The 26256-nt window shown below is 30.6% G+C and overlaps 1 protein-coding gene across 1 annotated transcript; it reads right to left on the bottom strand.

The window, feature by feature from the left end:
* Positions 1 to 75: 75 nt before the first annotated feature.
* Positions 76 to 26256, bottom strand: LOC126740285 (anaphase-promoting complex subunit 5). Its single transcript, XM_050446244.1, has 11 exons — positions 26056 to 26256; positions 20998 to 21306; positions 20791 to 20938; positions 20571 to 20730; positions 19054 to 19235; positions 18753 to 18999; positions 18458 to 18691; positions 6374 to 6637; positions 6082 to 6289; positions 295 to 548; positions 76 to 236 (listed from the first exon to the last, which is right to left on the bottom strand). The coding sequence occupies exons 1-11, from the start codon at positions 26177 to 26179 to the stop codon at positions 117 to 119; spliced, it is 2250 nt and encodes a 749-aa protein (XP_050302201.1). The 5' UTR covers positions 26180 to 26256; the 3' UTR covers positions 76 to 116.

The following is a 26256-nucleotide window of genomic DNA, read 5'->3' as shown; positions in this document are numbered from 1 at the left end:
TGCTATAAAATAAATGTTCAATAAATAAGGATTTTCCTTATTCTGAACCCAAGATAATAAAATAAAATTCATATATAACTAAGCAACAGCTATATTACAAAAAATAACTTATAACTCTAAAGAAATTTTATTAAAGTTTGAATATTTTTCGTCGGATGTTCCTCATCTAAAATCCTGTATTCTAGGGAGCAGTCGTTTCGTTCTTGCTTCATGTTTAAAATATTATATAATTGCGCCTACAAACAACCCAATTCATTCGATAATTAAAATTAATCGAAATAAAATAAAACTTACTTGAAGGTATAAGACATCTTTCACCCTGGAATACGCCTCAACTTTGCTAAATCCCATTTTTACTTTTTCAAGGGAAATTGACGCTTTTCTTATGACTTCCGCTCGAGCTTCGGGGTCTTTCTTGCTGGAATCGGCTATAATGCATTTTATATATAAAAGGGTAGCTCTTGCTTTATCAAATTCTCCACCATTTGAAAGAATTTCAACCATACATCTGGGATTGTTTAGAACTTTTACTGCCTGAGTTGTAAGACCTGTTAAAATATTTATATAAGCGATTTTACTTAAATATTTTTAAAATTGTTAATAAAAAAGTTATCCATTACAATACAAGGCATTTATATAAATGTATAACAATACTTTAGCATTATTATGTAATGGAGATTAGTCGTAGATAAAATTAAACATCTCAGGGAGCTACGTTTGATGTTTATATAAGGCCCATAGAAAAATTAAATTTATGTATATTACTCTTCAAATACTATTTGGCCTATGCCTTTAAAACTAGATTATACAGTGGTCAATTGAGAACAAAAGTATATAAGTAAACTACGCACCCATAAAAATAAAAATGTACTGTTTAAGTGTGTCAGTGATGTTACTGACTTTTAGGACAAATTTTTGAGCAGAAATTAACTTTTAAACCTTTTAGTTAATTATAAGTAAAAATAAAGTACCTTAATTAAAAGAATTCATAATAATACATGCTAAACATTTTAACTAATTTAGTAATATAAATTTAATCAGATTTTTTTGCCCAATAGAAAGACGGACAACAACTATGAAATAACAGGATAATGCAATATTACGTATTTAACAAACTTATATGCTTAAGGGGATAAAGCTAAAATATCAGAAAGGACATTAACAAACAATAAGCATTTTAGATTAGTGTTCATAAAACATTCGTAAAATTCCATTTGGAAAAAAGGAAAGGGAAGAGGATTTAAAAGCAAAATAATCATATCTCCCATCATACATCTCATGTAGAATACATTAAACATCTCTTGAGAAACCCGTGTTGTTATATTCAACGCATCCGTAAAGAGCGGATAAATTCAATAAAAATGAAATGGACAATTTTAATATTTTGTTTAGGGTGTGGAAATTAAATATACAGGGTGATTCAAAAAAAATATGACGCCATCAATATATTTTTTAAAGTGGAAACCACCATTTTTTAATGCAGAATTAGAAATAACGCATTTTTTTACAAAGGATGTAGTTCTTAAGAAATATAGTTAATTAAAATTTAAAATGTATAAATTGTTGTTTTTTGTCACCTAAAAATTGTTTAAGGTTCTTACTAAGTTAATTGGGTGTAAATTTAAATATTAGCGTAGGTATATTGGTTTCATTGTTCAGTGTTAATAACGCCACAAAAACAGCAAGGCGTTAAAATTGGCGTTTCTCGAGGAAATTTTTCTTGATCCATTTTGCTTAATCTTATTGGGATTTAATCTTCTTGCGAAAAAAATTGTATAGTCAAAATTATTTTTTCTTTCTTAAGTTGATAACCCAGCGCTGAAGATTCAAGATTATTAAAAACTGGCTAGAAAAATTCAAGGTCATAATTTCATATTTAATATGAATTTGGGTTGTGAAAAAGGGCAAATATTATAATACGGTCATAGCTTTTTATATGCTTATGAACTTAGAACAGATCATCGGCAGACTTTTCATCATGCTTTCGGTCCAACAGATCAGATGTAGGATAAAGGGAAGTAATGGTATTAATAAGTTTTAGCAAGCTCATTTGCATAAAAACTATAGAATATGAAAATATAGAAACTCACTTTAAATGTAACAATATGTTTCAAGTTCTGCTAGCCTCAGATGTTTTTACTGTTCCTGCCATTTTTCTAATTATAAAAATCTATTTTTTTATTTAGCTAGGTAAATTTCTAATACATCAAGAGAGAGGCATATTGTATCCGAAAATACCTGTATGTCTCTTAAATACTAACCTAATTAAGATATATTCAAATGCTGCTCGAATTAATATTTTCTGGCAAGCAAAGTAAAAAACAGAAAACGAAAAAAAGTGAGCTAATACATTTAGTTTCAATAATCAAAAAATATAAGAACTTAATGCATTTATATAACCATGCTATTTCTATCTAAAACTATCCTTAAATCAAAACTTCTTGATTTGAAAATCATAACTTTGAGAACCTATTTTTAATCCAGAAGCTGCACTCTGAACTCTCACTAGTAAATCCTTTCTATCATTTATAAAAGACAAAGTATAAACCGAAATACATCTAAACAAACCGATTATGAAAGTTTAGAGATAATATATTTCTTAATTAAAAACTTCTTAATTTCTTTGGAACATAATTAGATTGTCCCAAAGTGAAGTTCAACCTGCTAAGGAAAAACAGAAAAACGTTGGAATATATTGAAAAATTGATTGACTCAATGCTGCGATTGTGTGAGGAAGTTATGAAGGGCTACTACGTTTTATACATTTTGGTATCAAAGTTTTAGGAGATTTCTTCATTTTTTTTTGTAAAAATTTACAAATTATGTTTAATATCTATCGATTCATGTAAGGCGAGAGAGAGAGAGATGTCTAAATCTAGTTTGAGTTGAGTTAAATTCTGTATTTTGTTATTTATTTGCAGGAATAGATCTCTGTAGTAAAAGATATTTGATAGTCTAGAGCAAATACCAGTTGCATTTTTTGCCATGTTATCAGCTTGTGACTGGGAATCTAGATAAAACTAATATTTTTACCATACATCTATTGCATTTGCTGGATGTTCACAACTATACCTTTTAAGAGTATGTAATGAGTTAAGAAAGTCTGAAGCAATTAAGAATTTACTGAAAGATGGTGTTTTTATGAAAGTAATTGCTTTTTCAATAGCATGTAGTTCTGTTGTAAGTATACTGCTGTTAACTTGTCTTTGATCCGTGAGTTTCTGTTATACAATTTAAGCTGGTAATTGGACTAGTTGGGAAAGTTCCAGTACACACTCTAAGGTATAGATTTTGTATTGTATTTATTGTATTTACATATGATTTCCTTGCAGATGTTTTAAACTATACTTCCATAGTATATTTTTGGTCTAATAATGGTAGTGTATATTTTTAGGAGGGTCTTGTAATCATCTTTACTTTACAGGTTTATATTAGCAGTCCATTTGATTTTTAAGAGTTTAAAATAATTTTTCCAGGTCATTTTATTATCTAAAATTAATCCTAAGAATTTGTTTGATATTACAGTAGGAATTTCGCAATTTTGTATTTTAATAATGTTTGTCTTAGGGCAGTTTATTTTTTTACGGAAATGGATTATATTGGATTTCTTTGGTGAGAAAGTGAATCCATCTTTATGTGCCCAAGATGTAATGTTATTGATGCTTTTTTGCAGTTTTTGTTGACATATTTGGTTATATATCTGAAGATGAGTGATATATTACTATGTTATTATTATTATTTTATTAGATAAAAGCCAAGAATTTACATTCTGTATAGCTCTATGAACTAAGTAGGCATTACAATATATTCCAATAAATCCTCAAATGTCAGCTTTCAAATTTAAACACTAAACGTGATCAATTTATCCAGACGATTCTTAAAACAGTTTACAGTAGGAGCAGTTATGACATCGACGGGTAACGAATTCCAAACATCAAACACTCTATTAGGCAAAAACATATGACGTGTTTTTAGTTTTATACATCTGTTTTTTTGTAATTTTAAAGTGTGATCGCGTAGTCTAATAGTCCGATTTCTTTAAAATAGTTCGTTTAGATCACAGCCCAAATAAATATACAGGATTCTGAATGTAAAAATTAAATCACCGCGAAGCTTTCGTTTATCAAAAGTTAGCAAGTTTGCATTTGAAAATCTCTCGCTGTAGGTAGGTCTCGGCATACGCAAACCATACGTAGATCGTGTAGCGCGTCGCTGCAACAATTCAAGTAAATTTTTGTCGCGCACCAAGTTCGATCCTGGATATTCAATAATAGGCCGGACAAACGTGGTATACAATTTCATAAAATTGTGGAATGGAATTTTAACAAAAGATTTTTGTAGCAGATATAACATAGAATTTGCACGTTTTACAATTGAGGCAATATGCTGGGACCAAGAGAGATCCTTAGTTACTATTATTCCGAGATCACAATAAGATTCGACTTTTTTTTAAGTTCAATGTTATTTATTTGGTAGGGTAGCTGGGGATTATTTTTTCCTAAATGTAACACCACACACTTGTCCGCGTTAAGAGGAAGTAACCATTCACTGCACCACTTACAAACAGTATCCGGATTGGTTTGCAATTGTTGATGAGAAGTTAGGGGAACTGCATATATTTTTGTGTCGTCAGCAAACATTGATACCCAACATTTTAGTTCTGAAGGTAAATCACACGTGTAAGCCAGGAACAGGAGAGGGCCGAGGACGGAGCCCTGAGGGACTCCGCTGGATACTGGATAGAATTTTGACATGGTGCCTCCCACCCTCACACTAAACTTTCTATTTTTTTTAAAGTCTTCAATCCAATTTAACAATTCTCCTCTAATGCCAAGATGTTCTAGCTTATGTAACAATCGTTTCGTGGGAACTCTATCAAATGCCTTAGCAAAGTCGAGGTAGATGACATCTATTGGTTGATTTTTGTCTAAGGCTGTTATCCACTGGTTAAGGCATTGAAGCAGGTTATTAGCGAATATTCTGTAATTTAAGTATGAAGGAATCTTATACTGTTTATAGCTATTATAAATAAGGTTGGGCTGAGTACAGATCCTCGAGGAATGCCATTTTCTAGTATAAATTTTAAAGAGAGGGTATTTGGTATTCTTATGCAGAAGATTCTGTTTGTCAAGAAATTTTTTATGAAATTTGGTAGATGACCTCTTACACCTCTTACTCCCCAAGAAAAGAGAGTTTTAATAATATTGTATTTCCATGTGGTATCAAACGCACGAGTTGAGAGATGAACAAAGGTGATTTTTCTTAGCAAAGTTTTCATATAAATCTAGAGTAAATCCCATTATATGGTCAATTGTAGATTTTTCCTTGCAACAAGATTTTTTTTTTTCATTTTATGTAAACCTCATCATTTTTCCTTCAAACAAACTTTAGTATTTTTTTTAATCATCTGAAGGTACTTAATTTAAAAGAATATTTGAAAATAAGTTTTGAGCATTATTTTTGTCATATATTATGACGGTTAACCCAATCTGCTTGCATTAATAGCCGATATGAATCCATATGCTCTGAATATACTTTAGTTATTACTTTTTAATAAATAAATATAAATACCTCTATACTGTCTTTTAGTGATCAAGAGTTTCGAACTTTTTAATATAAGTACTGAATTAATATTAAAATCTTAACAGGTGAACAATATTATTTCGGATGAATTCAATAATGTCGCTGAATATACAAACTTTTGTTTACATATATAACAGAGAAACAAAATTGGAACTAATACCGTACTCTCTTATATATGGTCTTTTAATTTAACTCTTTATTCAATAGGTGTTAATATGAGCTGAATAAATTATTTAAAATTTCTTGAACGTACACATGTTTTCGTTCTGCTAATGATCTTTGCTGTAAATTAAAGCTTTTTGATAAAAAGTTAGTGACATCATACAGATCATATTCAGATGAGCAATTTGCTTGAAAACCTTGATTTTATTTAGTGTATACCTTCTATTAAATGTTAATAACTCATACCAAACTATATATTTTAGTCTTATTGATGGTTCAAAATAAAAAAATGTACAACAATACTGCTAATTAAGTAAAAAATTGCTAATAATTTACCTAAAGTAAGTAATGTATTGGCCATATGGAGCTGAACAAGCGCAATCTGGTAAGCCAACTCTGACTTTTCTGCGTCTAATAGACAATTATTCAGCAGAGGTCCAGAGACATTGGGATAGCTACTCGCAAATTGTATTTCGGCTTGCAAGATCTTTGCTCTTAATAAACAGAATTTTCCATCGTTTAAATGTTCGTCATAATTATAATTCTGTGAAAAAGGTACTTTTTAGTAGAATTTAAAAAAATCAATACAAGAAAACTGAGCATTCCATGGATTTGTTAGAGTTGTTACCTGTAATATAAATGCCAGACAATTATTCGCCTCGTCATATTCTTGCTGATAGAAATTTAATTCAGCAAGTTTTAGGTACCCCTCCCATTTATCCAACACTAAAATTTTCTGCGCGGCAGATTCAGCTTCCTGCCATTTTTCATGGTACAGCGCTCTGGTGTAACTGGCCCAATTTTCCACTAGCATCCATGTTCGAGCTAGTGGTTCGTTTGGGTACCTACGTTTTGCGTACTGGAGAAGAACGTTTACCAAGTTGTATTCTCCCTAAAATAGTAAAGTAATTTTGAATTCTCAATTTTTTGCATTTGTAATTTTGAAGTGATCCCATTAACTGAATGCCTATTAAAACAATATCTTATACTTCCCTTTGATACGTAAAAAGTTTTTTTTCGTTCTTTGGCCTTGTGCTTTGCACTTGTTCCAATATAGGAACTCATTCATAATAGAATAAGTAAGACTAATATAGTATTTAAAAAATTATTGGGTAGTATGATACTGTATCTACTAAAAAGAGAATAAAAAAGGAATAGTGCAACAAAGATTAATACTAGGAATCTAAGTCAGGGTCACACGCTTTTCGTCCTAGAGCCATCGCAGGACATTTAAAAAAAAAACGTAGGGGGGGGCTCGGATAGGTAGGTAAACAATAGGGAAAAAACAAAGGGATCTCCAAGTAACTAAAATTATTAACCAGTGCTTATACGTTCAAGTTATATTTTCCTTATGGACAATTTCAAAAATTTTAGGAAAATAGACTCCATTCTATCGTCCGGAATTACGATTGCCATAAGTGAAGTATGACACATAGGAAGCAAGGCAAGCTCTTTCAATTTATTATGCAGAAACATCACTGCGTCAATATTATTTTTACATTCACATAAAATATGGTTCAAATCATCAATTGACTGGTTGTCACAATTACATATATATGAGTCATTTATTCCTAATTTTTGTAAATATTTATTAAAATTACCATGACCCACTAGAAATCTGAAGAAAGGTGTTGTCTTGGATATCTTGGAAAGTTACATTTGGAAACCATACTATAACTGCTAAGGGACGCTTTTATTAAAGTGTATGTATTTGAAGTATTTGCAAGATATTTTCTTTTCCAAGTTTCTGAAAACCTCTTTCGGATAATTGGAACTATATCACTAAAGTGTACTTTGGAAAGAATCCTATCTGTCTTAATTGCTTCCTTAGCCTCTTATCTGCCAATTCACTTCCTAGCAATCCCGTGTGTCCTTTTAACCAAATAAATGCTACCTTAGTATTATGTTTATCAAGATTACTGATAGCCTCTCGAATCTTAAAAATAACTGGGTGTTTAAAATTATGTCCGTTTTTCAGTGATTGCAAAACTGATTGTGAATCAGAAAGTATTAAAAAGTTTGAAATTATATTAGCATCACTAATAAATTTGAGGGCTTTTAATATTGCTAATGCCTCTGCAGTAAAAATAGAAGCATAATTCTCACACTTGCATTTTCTTTTAATATTAATTTTCGGGATAATAGAGGCACCACTTCTACCATCAGCAGTTTTTGATCCATCTGTGTATATTTCTAAGTAATTTTGAAATTTATTTAGAGTATCCTTAAGAATAGTTTGATTGGCTTTATGACAGTTCGGAAACCCTAGGAAATATTATTGTGGGGCCAAAAAAATTAACCCCAAAAGGTAATTCGTACATCCATAGCATATTTGTTTCATTATTGAATTGATGGAGGACTGTCTTTATTCAACCAATATTTATTAGTTAAATTAGACATACCCAGTTTATGAATTTTAGCTATTAGTGGGTAATGCCGATATTGCACATTTTTTAACAATTTTTTTTCTGCTAAAGTTTTTCGTCTTATCTTTAATGGTAGCTCATTAGTATCTGCCAGTCATGCTTCAATCGACGTGGATCTTAAAGCGCCTGTGACTAATCTCAAAGCTCTATATTGTATACGATCAACGTTTAGTAGTCTAGTTCAGAACCATATGTCGTAGTTTAGTAGTCGTAAATCTTAAGATCGTAGAAAGTTAATTTTTATGATTTATTTAGCAATATTACTTATCAATAAACAGAGAGTCTAATTGAAAATATTACCAGAACATTAAACTTAGGATTTAACTAAAATTCCTAGGAAGAATTGAAATATAAATAAATTTCAAATGAAACACAAGATTAAAACATACTTTTTGTTTTAATTGATTAAGCGCCACACAACTTATTCAGTTTTTTATCTAGCGCAGTTCATGTAGTTTCTTTTAGTCTTTAAAATGTCAACTTTTTATATATGCAAATTTATAATAAAGCAGATTCAAGAAACAGAGGCCAAAACAAAATCTCGTTTTCAGAAAATGGTTACATGTTTCGTTTTATTAAAACCGCAAATACTGACATAAAAATAAATTATTTATATGAGGTCTGATAATGCCTTTAATAACAGAATTATGTAACCGCTTTTTTATTATGATCTCTCTGTAGCCCCAGAATTTAGAATTTTCTCTAAGCATATGTATTAAAGAGAAAAGCATGAAAAGGAGACGATAAATCGTTAGTCGTTAGTAGAATTCGTACCAAGTACGCCCTGCAAAATTTCTATTAATAATATTGATTTGTTTTGTCTTGGTTCTTTATCTTATCCATTAATTTATCTTTTACTCTTTCCACGTTATTTCTAATATTGCTTTCTCCATTATTTTGAATTGATTTCATATGAATATGCATGATGAGAACAACACAGTTATTAAAGTGGGAAAAGATCTTTCAAATCCAGTATTTTTAATGCTTTAGATGTTAAAAGCTTTCGGATTTCACGGTACATTTCATGAATTTTTCTGTTTATTAATCATCCGTTAAATATAAAGAAGATTAAAAAAATAAATTAAAATAACATATCATTTTATTCTAGTTATAATTATAGTTGGCTTTATATTTTCATACCACATACCACAAATGTGTTATGATTACACATGTTGTAGTGACCATCACCTCTTTAAATTTTGTTATTTGGTTTCAATAAAATAAACCATACTGAAATATAAAGTTATATAATTCCACAAATTATTAAAGTGAACATTAAAAGCTTCTAATAATAAGTTATTATCAGTATGAAATGTTATCAGTAATGAAGAAAAGACACTTTAAAACTCATCCAAATCAACATTTTTTTCACCTGCCTTTTGAATAACAAGATTTAAAATAAGTTGATTTCCTGAATGTATTAGAAAAAGCTTTAAAACATTAAGAGCATCCACCAACAAATTATTAATTATATACTTAATATTGCTCAGCAATTAAGAAATTTTATAAAAATAAAATCATGAAAGAGCTGCAAAACTCATCCAAAACAACCACTTTATTCATCTGTCTTTTAAATAACAAGAATTGGAAAAGGTTAATTTCCTAAACATTTTAAAGAATCTACTTAAAATATATTATAAATTTTACTTTCATCCAAGCATATAATACTTCATATATCCATTAAAAAAAAAAACAAAAACTATTACAAAAATGAGTAATACTTGTTTTTCTAATAGATGCTTATGTCAACATTATTTTTGTTTGAATTAAGCTAATGTCTCAACTTCTTGAATTTCTATATATTTTAAAAAATTCAACTGTATTTTGATTTTATTTTTAAAATTAAATATAAAAACTAAATAGCCACAAAAAAATTGTCATAACAAACTTTATTTAGCCCTTTTTAAACTTTGAAAAGATGAAGAGGTGTTTGTTTTATTCCTAGACTTCTTTATTATTACGAACTTCATCTATAAGATAACGAAATTGTCCAAAAAAAAGTAAAAAAAGAGTCAAATTACTTAAAATAACTGTTGAATCAGGCTTGAAACCACAGATTAATGAGTAAGGAGATTAATTAGTAAACCTTTACCTTACATTCAAAAACTCTCAGAACCAAATGGGGAAGTGAAATGAAAATATGTATTTAAATAATAGTCAAATTTATATTAATTGTATAAACAGATATTTGAAAAGATGTCAAAGATCATATTTTGATACAAAATTTAAACAGTTTTTAATTATTTAAAAATTTAAACGGATTTTTCGATTAAATTTGTAACACCCTGATCGTATCACTTTAAAGGTAAGTTGACACTGGTAGTGAAACTCGCTCGTGTTTCACGCTTTCGTTAAAGACGAAAGGTGCCAAATAAGTCTTCGTGAAATACGAAAATAGTTTAACGATAGCATACTGCTTACACGGAAGGAGTGCTAGTTTTCAATATGGCTTCGTCCGTAGAAGAAGGTTGTGCAGTGCTGTGTGAAATATTAGGACATTATATCGTATCAGAACTTGTTAATCGTGCAAAAGTTATTAAAAAAAGAGGAGACCGCGAAGATGGTGGGTGAGACAATGGATAAAAAACAGAAATCGGTCCGGAGAAACGCATTTTGTTGAGAATGAGTTGCAGTAAAAATCCAAAAACCCAGAAGATTTTAGAAATTTACTGAGGATGTCTGAAGACGATTTTGCCTTTCTTCTGGAACGGGTATCAACATCTATACAAAAAAAAGATACAAACATGAGGGAAGCAATACCAGCCAAAACAAAACTTATGATAACGCTACGGTATTTAGCAACAGGCGATAGCTTTAAGAGTTTGGAATTCTTTTTTAAAGTTCCACAATCAACCATCAGCAAATTCTCAGTTGAAGTTCTGGATGCTATAATAGTTTCGTTGGAAGAGTTTATTAAAGTAAGTACTAATAATGTTAAGGACACAAATAAAACAAATACATTAGTGGTTTATATATTTATTGAGAAATATATAAGAAACAAAAATCCCCTACAGGTCTGCCTGTTGTAAAAAATATAAAATTTAGCAAACATTTTTTAATCATATTTAGTCCTTTTGGGAGTAACTGTCCATCGCAGCAGATAGTTCGTCAATCCAATTTTCACTTTGGGGAGAAAAAACATCACTCTGTGTTTGATCGTTAGAAGGAGAAAAAGCATGATCACTCTGGGTCTGATCGGTCAATGTCGATGGCGATAAAGTTGACGTTGCGTGGGCATTTAGTGCACGGCTAATCATTTCTTGTTACAGCGTTATAGCCTGTGCAGTAGGAAGAGTCCGCAAAAGAGAAGCTAAATATTTTCCAAAATGATCAAAATTGTCCTCTTTTTTAGCTGTGGCCCTCTCCGAAATTTTGTCTAATTTATCCATTGCGGACAAAAGTATCTCAGGTTTTTTATTTTCTACATGACGCTTTTTTTGTACTGTGCGATCTCCCGTTTTCAAAGGTCTTTTTGTTGGCGTTTCAGGAACAGCGCGTGCAGAACTTGATGACTGAGGCCCAGCAAAATACTTAGTTCGCTGTGTTGATGAAGCTACCTGATGTTCAGTTGAAGGTTCTGTTGCGAGAAAGAACCTGTAGAAACATCGCGTGCTGAATTTGGAGGCTTAAGCTCGGTAAAGTGTTTAGCTTGCTGGGATCTAGGTTGCTCACTTGAAGGCTTCGGTTGGGCGGGAGAATCTGTACCATTTACCTCTTGGGATTCAGTGTCACTTAGCAGGTCCATGGCTTCTTCGTCATTTGGCTCTATAGACCCTTCTAAGATTCTGGCCTGTAAACAAAGAAACAAATAATTAAACTTAAATATTTAAAAGTTATGATTTTTTAAACGCTATATTAAACAAAAAAACCGTTTAACACAACTCCGCCATTAAAAATTAATGAATGTTAATAAATAATAGGTAAATTTAAAAAAAAAATATTGCACTAAAGGTTATATTTTTTTTCAGGTTCCGGCGAGTGATGCAGAGTGGAATTATATACAGGCTGGATTTAAAAATAAGTGGAATTTTCGATCTTGCATAGGAGCCATTGACGGAAAACACGTAGTGATAAAAGCCCCACCTAAAAGTGGCTCCGATTATTTTAACTACAAAAAAGATTACAGTATCATTTTGCTCGCCTTGAAGACCACGACTATTGCTTCACATACGTGGATATAGGAGCAAAAGGCAGAGCTTCTGATGGTGGCGTTTTTGCCAACAGTTCCTTATTTAAAGTTCTAAAACAAAACCCATTGGGTATTGTAGTATGGAAGTATCACCCAGTATAACAAATATTGTCTAAATAGGAAACTAATATATTGTAATAATACATTAATTAATTCTATATAGCAAAACATTATAATGTCTAGTAAGCATTATCATAAACCAGGTCAACGGGAAGTTCAACGATCCTTGGATGTAGCTTTTTGATATTTTATTATAGATCCTACTTAACCCTAAGAAGGTTGTTTCATTTTAACCCTATGTCTTAAATCATAATTTACTACAGTATACCTGGAGATGCGGTCATAGTTGGTGAAGATTCCGTCCCTCTAAAACCATATCTTTTAAAACCATATAGTAAACGCACTTTAACTCAAGAAGAAAAGATATTTAATTATCGTCTGTCAAGGGCGAGGCGAATTTCAGAAAATACCAATTTTAGTAAGCAAATTTGAAGTATTTAAGAGACTTATCGAACTTAAGCCAGAAAAAGTTGACAAGATTGCTATGGCTTGCTGCTACTTGCATAACTGGTTACGGAAGATAAATAATGCCTATATTAATCCTGGCCTTGTAGACGATGAGGATCTTAATTATTTCCATGTTCCGGGCAGCTGGAGAACTGCACAATCCGCTGGTCTTTTACCATTACACGAAAGATCACAGAATAGAAATCCGACACGAGTGGCATCCCAGAAACGTGACAAATTTTATTCGTATTTCAATGGTGAAGGAGCCGTTTCATGGCAATGACGAATGATAGAATAGGCTATGCACATATTATTTTATAATATAAAGATTGTTGTATTTGAATAAACTTGTTTCTTACCAAAACTCAGAAGATTTTTAGGATATACTCCGTGACAATATAATACTTTACAATTATATCACCTACTAACCATGCGTACAAAATCAAAGAAAATGTTTGTCCTGGTGAAATTGTCATGTAACAAAAAAGCAAACAACTGAATTAAAATTCATTGTTTTTAAATTAGTACTTACCGGTTTAAACAGCAACCCACCAAATATATACATTTATTTTTACAGTATTTATATATATTTTATACTTACCAAATTGGACAGGGAAGGTCGCGACTTTACATAAGGCCTTAGAAAAGCATCCATTTTTTAAACCATACTACTTTTGGCACATATATATCATCTGTTAAAGTACCACTTTTCGTACTTTTTGCAATTTTTTTTAATTCTTGAGAATACGAGCTGCGTAAATTTTTAAATTTAGTTAATACTAGAGGAGCTGTAAAAGAGTAGTGAGGAGCCCGGCAAATTTAGCGCATCTACAATTCTTTGGGCAGCTGCATCGCGCGAATCCCTTTTTCTATATCGTTCGTTGGTAGTGTCCCATAGCGCAGGTTCATTTCTGTAAACACAGATTTAACTAGCTAACGCAACAGATACCCATTCGAATAGCGAAGTTTGGACCTCATAAAAATCGGCCGCCGCAGCAGCAGTGATACCAAAGCTGTAATATATTGTTCGAAATGCGGCGCCCTGTTGCCAATATGTAAAACTAGAACCGTAATTAAAATAAAAAGATTTCGTCTTTTAAATTATGAAAATATGTATGTATATTAATTTGTATAAAGTATGTACAATATTGACAGTTAATTACAATATGACATAGTATGCACTTACAGTATGCATAATATTTATATTACAAAATAATAATTAATAAAATAAAAATAAATACATATTTACTTAGTCACTGATTCAAAACGTGGTTATTATAAAGTATTCTAAGCTGATTGATAAGCAAAAAAAAACAATTTTACTCGAAAATATACAAATTTAGTGTTAGATTTATTTTTAGTTTAGTTTTATTTAAAAAGGAATATTATGTCGTATATAAAATAGTGATGTTGAAAATTTATTATTATTGGTATAGTCTCTATGATTTATATTTTTTTATATAAAAGTATAAAAATGTAAATAAGAAAATCAGTATCTTGTATAAAAAAAAAAGAATTTATCGACTTTACCTTCATCATCCCCCAGAAACCACTTCCAACTTTGTTTTGTTTAATAGCACTCCCATTATTTTTTTTTTAATTTTTAGAATGTTTGTAAAATAACTAATTTCATTGCATAACAAAAATTATTGTGTTAACATCAATGTAAGGAATTTTTCAATTTTGAAAATTAAAGGTTTTTGTGGCAAAAATAAGAATACTAAGTTTGTTTTTATTTCAATTTTCATTTATTAGTCAAGATATTACATTAACTTGGTATTCTATTAAATAAAACAAAAGTGTTTTTATTGATTTATTTAATAAAAACACTAAAAAAAAATTTGTGTTCCTATTTTTGCCACAAAAACCTTTAATTTTTAAAACTTAAAAATTCCTTTAGTTGATTCCTTAAGTTGATGCTAACACAAAATGCTTATTATACGATTGAATTAGTTATTTTACCAAAATTCTAAAAATATAAAAAAATGTGGGGGTGCCATTGAACAAAACAAAGTCGGGGGTGGTTTTTAGGGGATGATTTTGTCGGGGTAGTTTTTTAAATAATTTTGGGTAGTATCCTTACATTTAATAAAAAAAAATTATTTTTTTTAAAATTTTATCTTCAAAAATAAGAGTTGTAGCCTGCGATTTTGATTATGAGACACCCTGTATAGACTCGGAAAATCGTTTCAAAGTTTTTCGGGTCCATTTACAAAATTTATAAAGATTAGTATAAACAAGCTTTGTTAAAAAAAAAATTTGTTTATAGCAAATTTAATCAGCTGGTCCTAACCACTTCATATTTTTTGATAAAACTTTGTTTTTTATTTTGGTCCCCACAAATTCTTGATGTCTAATTTTTTTAAACTCATTTGAAAAAATGTGCATCGATTTTTCCACAATCGCGGTAACTTCTGAAGAAGGACTGACTAAATACGCGTTTTCGTGCCCACCGTAATTTTTATTTAAAAGAAATATTTGTGAAGGATCGGTTAGGTAGGTAGCTGATTTTAAAGAATGGGCACAATCTTCACAATTAAATTTTTCCAGCACTTTCTTTACTAGATACCCGGCGTAATACGAATTGCCACATTCTTCTAAAGAAGTTTTCGTCTTAAGGGACATTTTGACTTGATTTTTCAAAAAAAATCGTTGATGGGTTTGCTTTTTTTTTAGAAGAATCAATTAAAATTAATTGTTTGTCAGAATCAGTTTCACAATTGGAAATTTTTGAAGGGGTCAATAAATCCGTTACGCTTTTAATTCTGAAAAATAATCGGAAAGATCTAGCCGTAGGATTAAGATTCCAGCCACCACGTTGCCGAGCAATTGAAAAGAAATTTTCCAAAAAATCCTGATTTAATCTGTTAGTTAGCAAAAAATGATTTTTTTCTTTTTTTTGGTCTTCATACAAAATTTGAATGGCAGTTATGGACTGAACCAGACCTTTAAAACACGGCGGCCTACCTTTTGAAATTTTCTTTATTTGTTTTTTTATTTAAAGTTTCACTCACTTTTATTAGAGACTCGAAAACACGTCTTCCTTTTTGCAAAATATCTATAACCCGTGTGTTTTGAGAACTTATTCCACAGTTATAAGGATTTTTTGAAAATAATCTTTTGCTATTAAGGGCGTCGCATAAATTATTCATAATTTCTAAGAATTCTGCGGTATTAGTGCCCGTTTCCCTATCAATAAAGCCTTTTGTGACAGACGTCGTACCGGCTGCAGCCATTGTATTAGAAAAGAGTTGTAGTGCCAATATACAGGACATCTTTTTAAACGCATCAGGATTAATATGCTTATCAGTTATTTTTGGAAGAATTCTGGCCGATTGAGATGCCTTGTCAATTTCATAGATTTTTGCTATTATACCAAAACAAATATTTTTATTAAATAATTCAAATCTTATTCCTGATTGCCAATTATTCCTGATGCTTTTGAAAAGATGAGGAACATCATACAATGCAATTATCTTTTTGCTGTTTACATAAAAGTATGGTTTATCTATATTGACACCTAACAATTTCATTGCGCCCGTATTATTCGTCCCTTGGTCACAAACTACAGCAACGGGTAAAAATCCAATTGTGTCTAGAACACTACAAACATATACAATTATTTTTTGTAAGTTTTCTTTACGAACTGAATTCTGGGAAAAAAAGTAAGCTAATGGAAATTTCCAATTGAAATATATTCGCCTGAAATATATTTTCTGAGTCCTACCTAAAGGTCCTAGGTCTTCAAATCCCTCTATTAGATCTAACTTTTTATTAAATTCTAAATTTTCCTTGATGCTTATTTCATCAAAAGCTATGAGACATTTTTTTAAATATTTTTTTCATTACCATAGCTTTTTGTTTTAAAAAAACTTGAATATCTTCGTGAATGCCCGTTTTAAAATCATTTTGTGAAATCCAGTTTTGAATAGTTGACAGAGCGGGTAATACGATGCCTTTTTTTCTCAAGAAAAGGTAAGCCGATGGAGATTTATAGTAAAATGATAAAAAAAATTATTTTTCTTTTTGATTCCAAATCACACGTTTTTTTACCTCTTAACTGCATTCCTACAAAAGTTTTTGCCACTGGTGATAAAAAAGTTAACAGCGGTAGCGGTGATGAATACATTAATTTGGATTTTTCTATTTAATTTTGTAATCTGAAAATAGTTTTCTTACAATTTATATTCTTTTTTGTAATAAATCTAATTTTTTTTCTAATTTTTTATTCGATCTCTAACCATTTATGATATTTCAATTTTAAGCAACTGAACACTGACCAACCGGCATAATTATTAAATGCCTAACATTGAATTTTTGTCACAAAATATCTTGTCGTTTCGTAGGTTCGTGGCAAGAGGAAGAGGTGAAGCATCCCTTGGGCCCCATGCACCTCAACCCCAAAATCTTAAATGGAACCACCCTTTTTGTGGTACCTCAAATTAAAGTTCTTTTTGAGTAGTATTCACCTGCATAAGATTTTTTCAAAATTTTATACAGGGTCGCATTAAATGTTTTCAAATTGTCACCCTGTATATACTATTATAATAAGACCACCATACCATAAGCATGAATAGCATATTTTTACATAAAAAATAACGCACCCTCCTTATTATTATTTTAATTTATAACCAAAAAAAAGAAGCTTAATTCTTAAAATCTAAAAAATACTTACCACAACTTATTATCCATTGGTCACAAATATCCTTAGTTTTAACTGGAAACCTAAACATTCGAGTTTCTCGAGTTTTTCAAGTTGTAGAGTTTCTTCGTGAATTTCCAAAATTAAAATATTCACATTTACCACCACTCGGGCAGGTTTTTTTTGGAATAATATTCATTGTTATGCAATACTTTAATACAAACTCAAAAAAAAAAAAAACTTAAACTTACACTCTAACACAAAAGTTTAAACTAATTACAAAACAAAACGCAATCAATTGTATAATAATGTATATCAATTATAACACAAAACAAAACGCAAATACCTCGGCGAATTGCAACCAAAATAATATCGTAGTTTTAACCCCATACCTCAGGTTTTTTTTCTTCGAACAACAAGCCGAGAGACCGACCGGCGCCGGCTTCCACCAAACTTGGCAACAATGGCGACGTAAAACGCCGATGGTTAGCTCGCTCAAAAAGCCGGCTAACTTTGGGGTCCCGCGATTTTACTATTCGAATGGGTATCTGTTGCGTTAGCTAGTTAAATCTGTGCTGTAATACTCTATGAATTTTAACGTTTCTGCATCACTCATTCGCAAATATTTGTTAGACATTTTAAAAACACACACTGCGCAGAACTCGAGGCTACAGCTTATTCACTACTGAATTCACTAAAAATGGTTCGTGAAATATCAAACCGGTTTGGATGTGCTTGCTTACGATCGTGACGCCGTTTGTTTCGATTCGTTTCCATTCTTCTCTCACGACTCAGCTGTTGACATTACGCGTGATCCACGAGGCGTGAAAGACGAACGTGCTTCACTACCCGTATCAACTTAGCTTAATGCTGACATGTGCGAATTGGTAAATTTTATCAGAATTTATACTGCAGCGATTAAAGCACTTTGAAAACAATATTACTTACCTGTAATAACATATCCATGGCGACATTACAAATAGCTTGTAAATATCCTTCTCCATAATGAGCAGACGTTTGTGTTTCAGTATCAATATTTAAATACAAAAGAACTTGGGACCATAGGGAACACATGTCAGTTTTACCATATAACCTCCATAACGAGGCTTTCATAGCATTGTTATTGAAAATCAGATCTTTATAGTTGTGCTGACAGTTCAGCATATCGCTTTTAGTTAATGTCTAAAAGAATATTACAAATAAATAAATTTAGGTCAATTCACAAATAATGATACCTCAATACCTCAAAAATGACACTGGGCTTAACACAAGTTTTAGAACTGCCATAATGTGCAAAATTTTGCAACGCCAGTGAGGTTGTATAGCTTATATTCAGTTCAAACGTTTTTATTATGCACTGTACGATAAGATTATCTTTATTAACGTTTGACAGTCTGTAGAGCCACGAAAGAGCATGTTGGAGACAAAGATTATCGTTTGCCTGATGAGCAATCTTTATAGCTTCTTTCAGGGAGGCTAGGGCTTCATTGCTACAAATATTTAAGCATTACATAAAGTAAAAAAATGTTTAAACTAGAATTTACATATGCCCAAAATGATGATACAAAATTGCTAGATTTAAGGCCGCATATCGATGCTCTTTGTTTTTCTCGTCATTGTAACACTTAAGCTCCGGATTGCTTCGCCTGTCAAAGCAGTGAAATAGGCTGCGCATCGCTCCACAAAATTCCTCGACACGCAGATAGTTTAGAAATGACATAAAATGCTTCAAAATAATTTATTTAGTTAGATGAATAATAAAAAATCAAATTAGTAAAGGATTTATTCTTTGAAACGGAGCATGCATCTATCTTAATATATATTTCCTAAGCAGAAGCTTTCGTCTATTATATAGGGTCAATTATTTTATAAAAATAAAAATATACCGTAACATGAAATGATATGTTGTATTTCTGTAAATTAATTTTTCGAAAGAATAACGCTAATTCTAGATGGCAACAAAGCAACATGAGAAAAAAACTATATTTTCGTTACTAGTTGATACCATTTTGTATTAAAAAACTTTAAATCGGTACTATTTGGCATATTAATTGGGGCATGAGCCAGTTTTTTAATCAGAGTTTTATCTCTAGCAAAGCAAAGGAGTTACACCATAACAAATACATTTAAAAATCACCAGAAATACCAAAATTGAAATGGAAAAGACAACTTTAGATTTTTTTCACAAACTATTAATTTCTCAGATTTTTTGTATTTAAAGTAATTTCTACGAAAAATTAATTTATTGATTGAGATACGTACCAGTCTATACACACACCTAATAGCAAAAAAATTATGAAGCTTTGCGAAAATTGAAATGTTGGTTTATTGAATTTTGCACGTGCTAGTGTTTGAATCGCATCTCTATTTCTAATAGCAAGAAAATAAAAATGATGATAATAATAATAATAATAATAATAGTAATTTTTTTACTAGTAAAGTTAAATTAAATAATATTCTTTATATAAGGCAAATTATGGTGAAGAAAAGGCTTCCTGTGGAGCTTCCCTACCTAGAGAGAAGGTCTGATTAAAACCTTTCTAAAAGAGTGAAAAATATTTCCATTTCATATGTAGCTACTTAGGATTAGGTCCTGTCACATTTACAATTAAATAGTAAAAATTAAATAACTGTTCAAAAATATTATTTGAAATTTATCACAAATTATCAGCAAACACTGATCAAATGGTGATATTTTTATGAAATCTGAGATTTTGATTTATTTTAAAACTATTCTGTAATAATTTTTTTTTAAACTCACATTTATATTCAACATATAAATCAAAATTAATCTATAAAAGTATTCAAAAAGCAATTCAGTATAAATCATATTAAATTAACAATTTTAATATGAATAGATAGGTTTGTCAGGATACTCTGTAAGTTGAAAGGCATAAGAAAACCATGTATGAAAGATATGTGTTTCTACTTATTTCCTTTTTCAGAACATGACAACCAGAAAACTAAAAGAAAAGAGAGAAGAAAATAAAAAAAAATCATGAACCCGAGGGAACAACCAATTTCTGTAATCAGCTTAAAATTAGTATGTTATATTACTTACTGCCTCTGCTAAATCAGGATTTGACTTTAATATACTAGTTATCCTAGTGTGGAGATCTTGAGGTTGCAAAGCTTTTTCCTCATCATTTTGAAGAAGTGCAGCCTGTGTAGCCAAAAATAACTCTGCCTGTCTCCTTGACCATTGATTTTCATCAACAAACCTAAAGTTTTATGCATCTTAATAACAAAGAATAAGTACAACAATAATAAGGATTTTTTACCATTCATAATATTTTGGATCAATTGTTATTGTGGATTCTTGCATTTTTTTCCATTCAGTATAGTATCTTAAATATGCTTCATATAGTGCAGAAACTTCACTAATGCTGAGTTTTTCAAAAAATACAATGAATCGTCTGAGAAAATAACCTAAACCAATCATAAACACTTAAGATTAAAATATTATAACAAATATATAACAAACATACCCACTACACTATTTCGAACAATTACGCTGTTAGGAGCCAAAGGATTTTTATCCGTCTGGTTAGGATCTCCATTTAAAACTTGTCTAAGATCATCAATAATATCCATCAGACTACCAATTCCGTTTTGATAAATATACTTTAAATTTAAATCAAAATTCTCACATATCGGATGTAAAGCCATATCTGATTGTAATAAATGTCTAAGATTGGTCAAAATAAGATCAGGTCCCTGTAAAATATTTAAAGATTGGATACAAAATGCCCTTCTGAGATTGACTTTCTCTGTTGGGGTTAAGGCCTCCATTTCATCTAAAAAAGTCAAATATAGCAAATATTTTAATATTAACTGTTAATATAATACAATATTTTTTAAATCATAGACATATAACATATAAGTAAAGGTGAAAATCAAAGGTTATATCTCTATATATCCAGACAAAGACATAAAATAGCTGAGTCCTTTGATTATGTTATTAAATAACTGATGAGTTAGATGTTAAATGAGTACCGTTACTAGATTAATATAATTTTGTACATATTAGTGACAGCATAAAGTTCCCTCCATCAATAATTTATTTTGCAGTTTCTTTGGCATCAAATCTACCACTGCCAGGGCCTTTCAGAGCCATCTTTTACATGTAAACCACAAAGTAGAATACGGTTGAAGGCAAGTATTAATAATTTGCTTCAGTATTTTATGACAAGAATTTAAACTGTAATATTCATGTAAACCATATCATAAATAATGCATTGATTTTACTTTCCTTTTTTAAAAAATGTATGTAAGATATGTTTAATAGACAGTAAAGTATTTTAAAATTTTGTTGTTATAATATATTATTACAAGTAATATTCATAAATAAAATATACATATTTATATTGCAAGAATATATAATCCATTTTCTTCAAGAAACTAAACATAAATACATAAGTCAAAGATTATGCAAAGTTGTCATTCTCCCCACAATAGTAACAAAGATCTTTAAACCAATGTATTTTGCATTTTGGGCTATTGTAATAACCATCAGCAGACACAGAACTATAGAGAACATGTTCATTTTTGTATGGCTATAATAAGAGACTATTAACTTTTAAAATAAAACTTATTACCCTTATATTATATTAGATGTCATGTTTCTACACCCAAATGATTTCCGAGGATGAAATTCTTAAAGTGGTAAGCAGGATTAAACCTATTAAAGCAATAGGCATGGCATTTCGTGATTAGTAAAATTCTTCATATTCACAAATCCAGCTCTAGACATGAAATGAAAAATTCATCTTCCCATCGGAATTATAAACTCCATATCAAAGGTCTTCCAGTTGATTATCTTTGAGTGTTTATTTCATGATATCTCAGACTGCATTACTTTATGTCAACACGGGTTATTACCAAGAAAATCTATTTTGACCAATCTCACTGCCTTTTGTCAATATGTCACAAGTTGACGTTATATAGATCGACATAGAAAAGGCTTTTGATAGAGTAAGACACTGCATGAGTTTAACATCTTTGACAGACTTAGATATAACTACATACATTATTTAATTGATTAGGTCATACTTGAATCATTTATCTTTAAGAGCATGTCTGGGGTTCTTTAGGGTTCCAATCTTGGTCCCCTTTTATTTTTGGAGGCCATGAACGGCCTAATATGTAACATTAAAAAAGCAAAGTGTCTTCTAATTGCTGATGACTATTGCAAATTGCCACAGCTGACAAAGTGATTTCTCTGATGTTGCTGGTGTGACATTCATACTTTTAAGTTAAATGTCAGTAAGTGTGCTTGCATGTTATTTACTCTTAATAGTAACCCTATTGCGTTTAGTTATCTCTTTAATGATGCAGAACTAGAAAGAGTAACCAAACAAATGGACTTTAGGAGGAGTTATTTTTGATAGTAATTTATCTTTTTTTTCTCACATTTTATCCAAGGTTAAGACTGCCTAAAAGATTGCTAGAACCACCTTTATTGCCTAACCAGCCTTTATTGCTAGAACCACCAAGAAGATTAACTGATGTTAGCGTCCATCTTTTTTGATAGCTTGGTGTTGCCAACTTTGGAATATGGCTCCATCATGCACCGGCTATACAACATTTGGATGGCTCTGATTGAATGGGTGCAAAAAAGTTTTCTGAAGTGTATGTACTACAGAAATTTTGGTTTTTATTTCCCTAAAGGTTGCAACAATGAACACTTATTGTTGGTGTTTGACTTTGAGTAAGATGTGAAGTTAGATCTTTTTGTTAACTACTTATAAAATATTGAAAATCAATATTGATTGTCCTGACATTCTTCATCAACTTCCCTTTGCCATTAACATTAAATTCTTGTAATTCCAGAATTTTTCATTTAGTGTATCCAAGTACAAACCTTTACAAATCTCGCTCTGCTATTATTTTAATTTATATGCCTCAGATAAAATTTAAAAAAATTAAATCCTATGCCGATGGTAGTGAAATACATGAGATATATACAGACTTTAGTAAAGCCTTCGATAAGGTCAACTATAATATTCTTATCTCTCATATTTCAGATATTGGCAACAGCCAGTCGCTTTTACTTTGGATTAAGTCTTATCTGATGGATAGAGAACAACAGGTTAAGATTCAACTTAACCTTCAAGAAGCACTCAGATGGAATCTGATTTGATCCATCTTGAGGTGATGCTCCAGAGAGATATAAACAAAGTGTTTTCCTGGTGTAAGTTGAATGGAGTGAATGACATTAAGGTAAAATAACAGTATGTCCTATTTGCTGAGGATACCACCATTAGTGGAGGCTTTGGAGAGTGGAGTGCAGGATGCACAGTCAAAAACTAAATCTGGTTTCATAAAAATAGCCTTGCACTAAATGAATCCAAGACTGGATATTTTCTCTTCACCCTAAGGAAAGCTGAAGATTGTGCTCTGCCAATTGGTACTGCATCATTCTGAGGGGTTCAGATGGATAGTGGACTCACATGTTGAGGGATTGACTAAAAAGCTGAATGGAAGTTTATTCGCCTTGCATAATTTGTTGGGAACAGTGTCGAAGGAAGTGTTGAGGACTGCATACTTTGCCTTGTTTTACTACGTCATGTCCTATGCATGACGTAGTAAAATGTCCTATGCATGGGGACATAGAGCACAGTAGCGCAGGGTTTTCACTCTTTAGCGAAGGGTAATACAAATTGTTCGTGGTCTAGATTATAGAGATGATGTGAATAACACCTTTTGTGTATATATGCTATATTAATACACAATAAACATAATTTTGACTTTTTGACTTAAAATACCCTGAAGGCTTTGACTTACAGTGTGTTCAACAGCTGGATTTCCCAAGTGCTCTTAAGAAATCCCTTATATGACCATATACAGTTTCTCACAAAAAATATCTCTTTCAGTGGTGACTTATTTATTCTGTTTGTTGATTGGTAATCTTTAGTGTCTTATATGTATATTATGGGTATTTAAAAAAATAAATTACATGTTTAGAAATGCAAACTGCTTATTATATTTTAACCTTTGTTACTATTAAATGTTTAATTGTATGTTTATTATTTATTTAATTGTAATGTTTTAAGGATAGTAACTGACTGATTTTTTTCTTGACTTGTGTAAACCTTTTTGGTATTCAACATGAATAAATGATTTGATTTAATTTCAATTAATTTAATTCAAATTGATAATGAAATGTCATTAAATATCAAGAAATGTGGGTTCATGAAGTTTACTTATTTAAGGGTCTCCTCTACTTGTCAATATGGTATTAAATGTATCCCCTTAAAGCAGCTTGATTCAGTCAAGGATTTAGGACCCAACTCTTACTTTTTCCCACCACTTCAAGTATATCATAAATAGGGCTAATAAATTGCTTGGATTTATCAAGAAATCTTGCAAAGGCTTAACCAATGGATCAGCATTCAAGTCACTATATATTTACCTAGGCAGATCTCTTCTTGAATTTTCCAATATAATTTTGGTCACCTCATTTTCTCATTTACATAAAGAGGCTTGAAAATATCTAGTGCAAGTTTATCAGGTATTTTCAGATATGCTTTTATGAATTCAGGCCTGAATCTTACCTGTTCTGAGACCATGTCCTACTTGAGTATTAACTCTTTATCAACCAGAAGGCAGTTCTTTAATGCTTGCTTTGCATTTAAAGGCCTGAATGGTATTTTTAGAAGTTGAGAGTGTCTGTACCTTTTCTCTATACATGTATCCTCTTACACAACACAAGATCAGGCGCTTCTCCATATTTCCTTTTGCAGAAAATGCTATTTACTAAATAGTCCTATTAACATAATGACTTCTATAGTGAATAAATTTGCAAAACATCTTGACTTTTTCAGTACTTCTTAAAATAAATTTAAGTCTTCAGCTAGCGCTATTTTTTTGGGATAGTACCCTAGGCACACTCTTTAGATTAAGCTTAGCTAAGTATTGTTTATTAGAAGTATTATACTTATTACTTAAGATTACTGTTAGCTAATATGTGCTTGAAATGTTGTATATATTGACCAATAAATAGAGAAATATTAATAAAATCCAGATATAGATATTGACTGGAGTAGCCTCAATCAATTTATGAATCTCATCCTGAATAAACTTAAATCAACCTAACTTTATGTTTTTCTTACATTTTTTTTTCCTCTTTTAGGAAAATTTGGAGTGGCTGTATGTTTTTTGTTTTTATTTTAATTTTAAACATTCTTAATCTTGAAATTTTAATCATTATTCAGTTTAGTTGGTACATTTTACTTTAGTTTCTAGATGTTTCTTCCCTATTAGCTTGTCAGACCAGCATTTCGTGTTTCACAACACTATCATGACACAGGGCTTTGCAATATGTTTAGCTTCTTAACACTTTAAATAAAATAAACTACTGTACTTTATTTAAAGACACTATAGCAAATCCATAAAAACCTTTTGTGTTAGGGCTTGCCAGCTTGGCTTTATTAAATACAGCTTAATTTTGAGACTCTGTCAATAAGGTTTATCTTTTTAAGTCATAATTATTGCAAATTAAAGTGTAATTTAAAGTTAATGCATTTTAAAATGAAGCTACCTACCTGAATCTTTGAATTCACAATAACATTTTATCATGACTGCAACTGCCAATTTATAAGGGGTAACTGTTTCCCTTTGAAATGTTTTTGAAGGTGCCGGGTTGTCTTTTGTAGTTCCTGTTGACATTTTAAGCTTAATTCTTATATTGTTAATGTGTTAGATGTTAAAATTTGAAAAAATACTGTTTATATTTGGAATGTTAT

Source organism: Anthonomus grandis, chromosome 1 (assembly GCF_022605725.1).
Source record: "Anthonomus grandis grandis chromosome 1, icAntGran1.3, whole genome shotgun sequence".
Lineage (NCBI taxonomy): Eukaryota > Metazoa > Arthropoda > Insecta > Coleoptera > Curculionidae > Anthonomus > Anthonomus grandis.
Note: the sequence above shows the minus strand (reverse complement) of the source record. Positions and strands in the feature narration are given on the sequence as shown.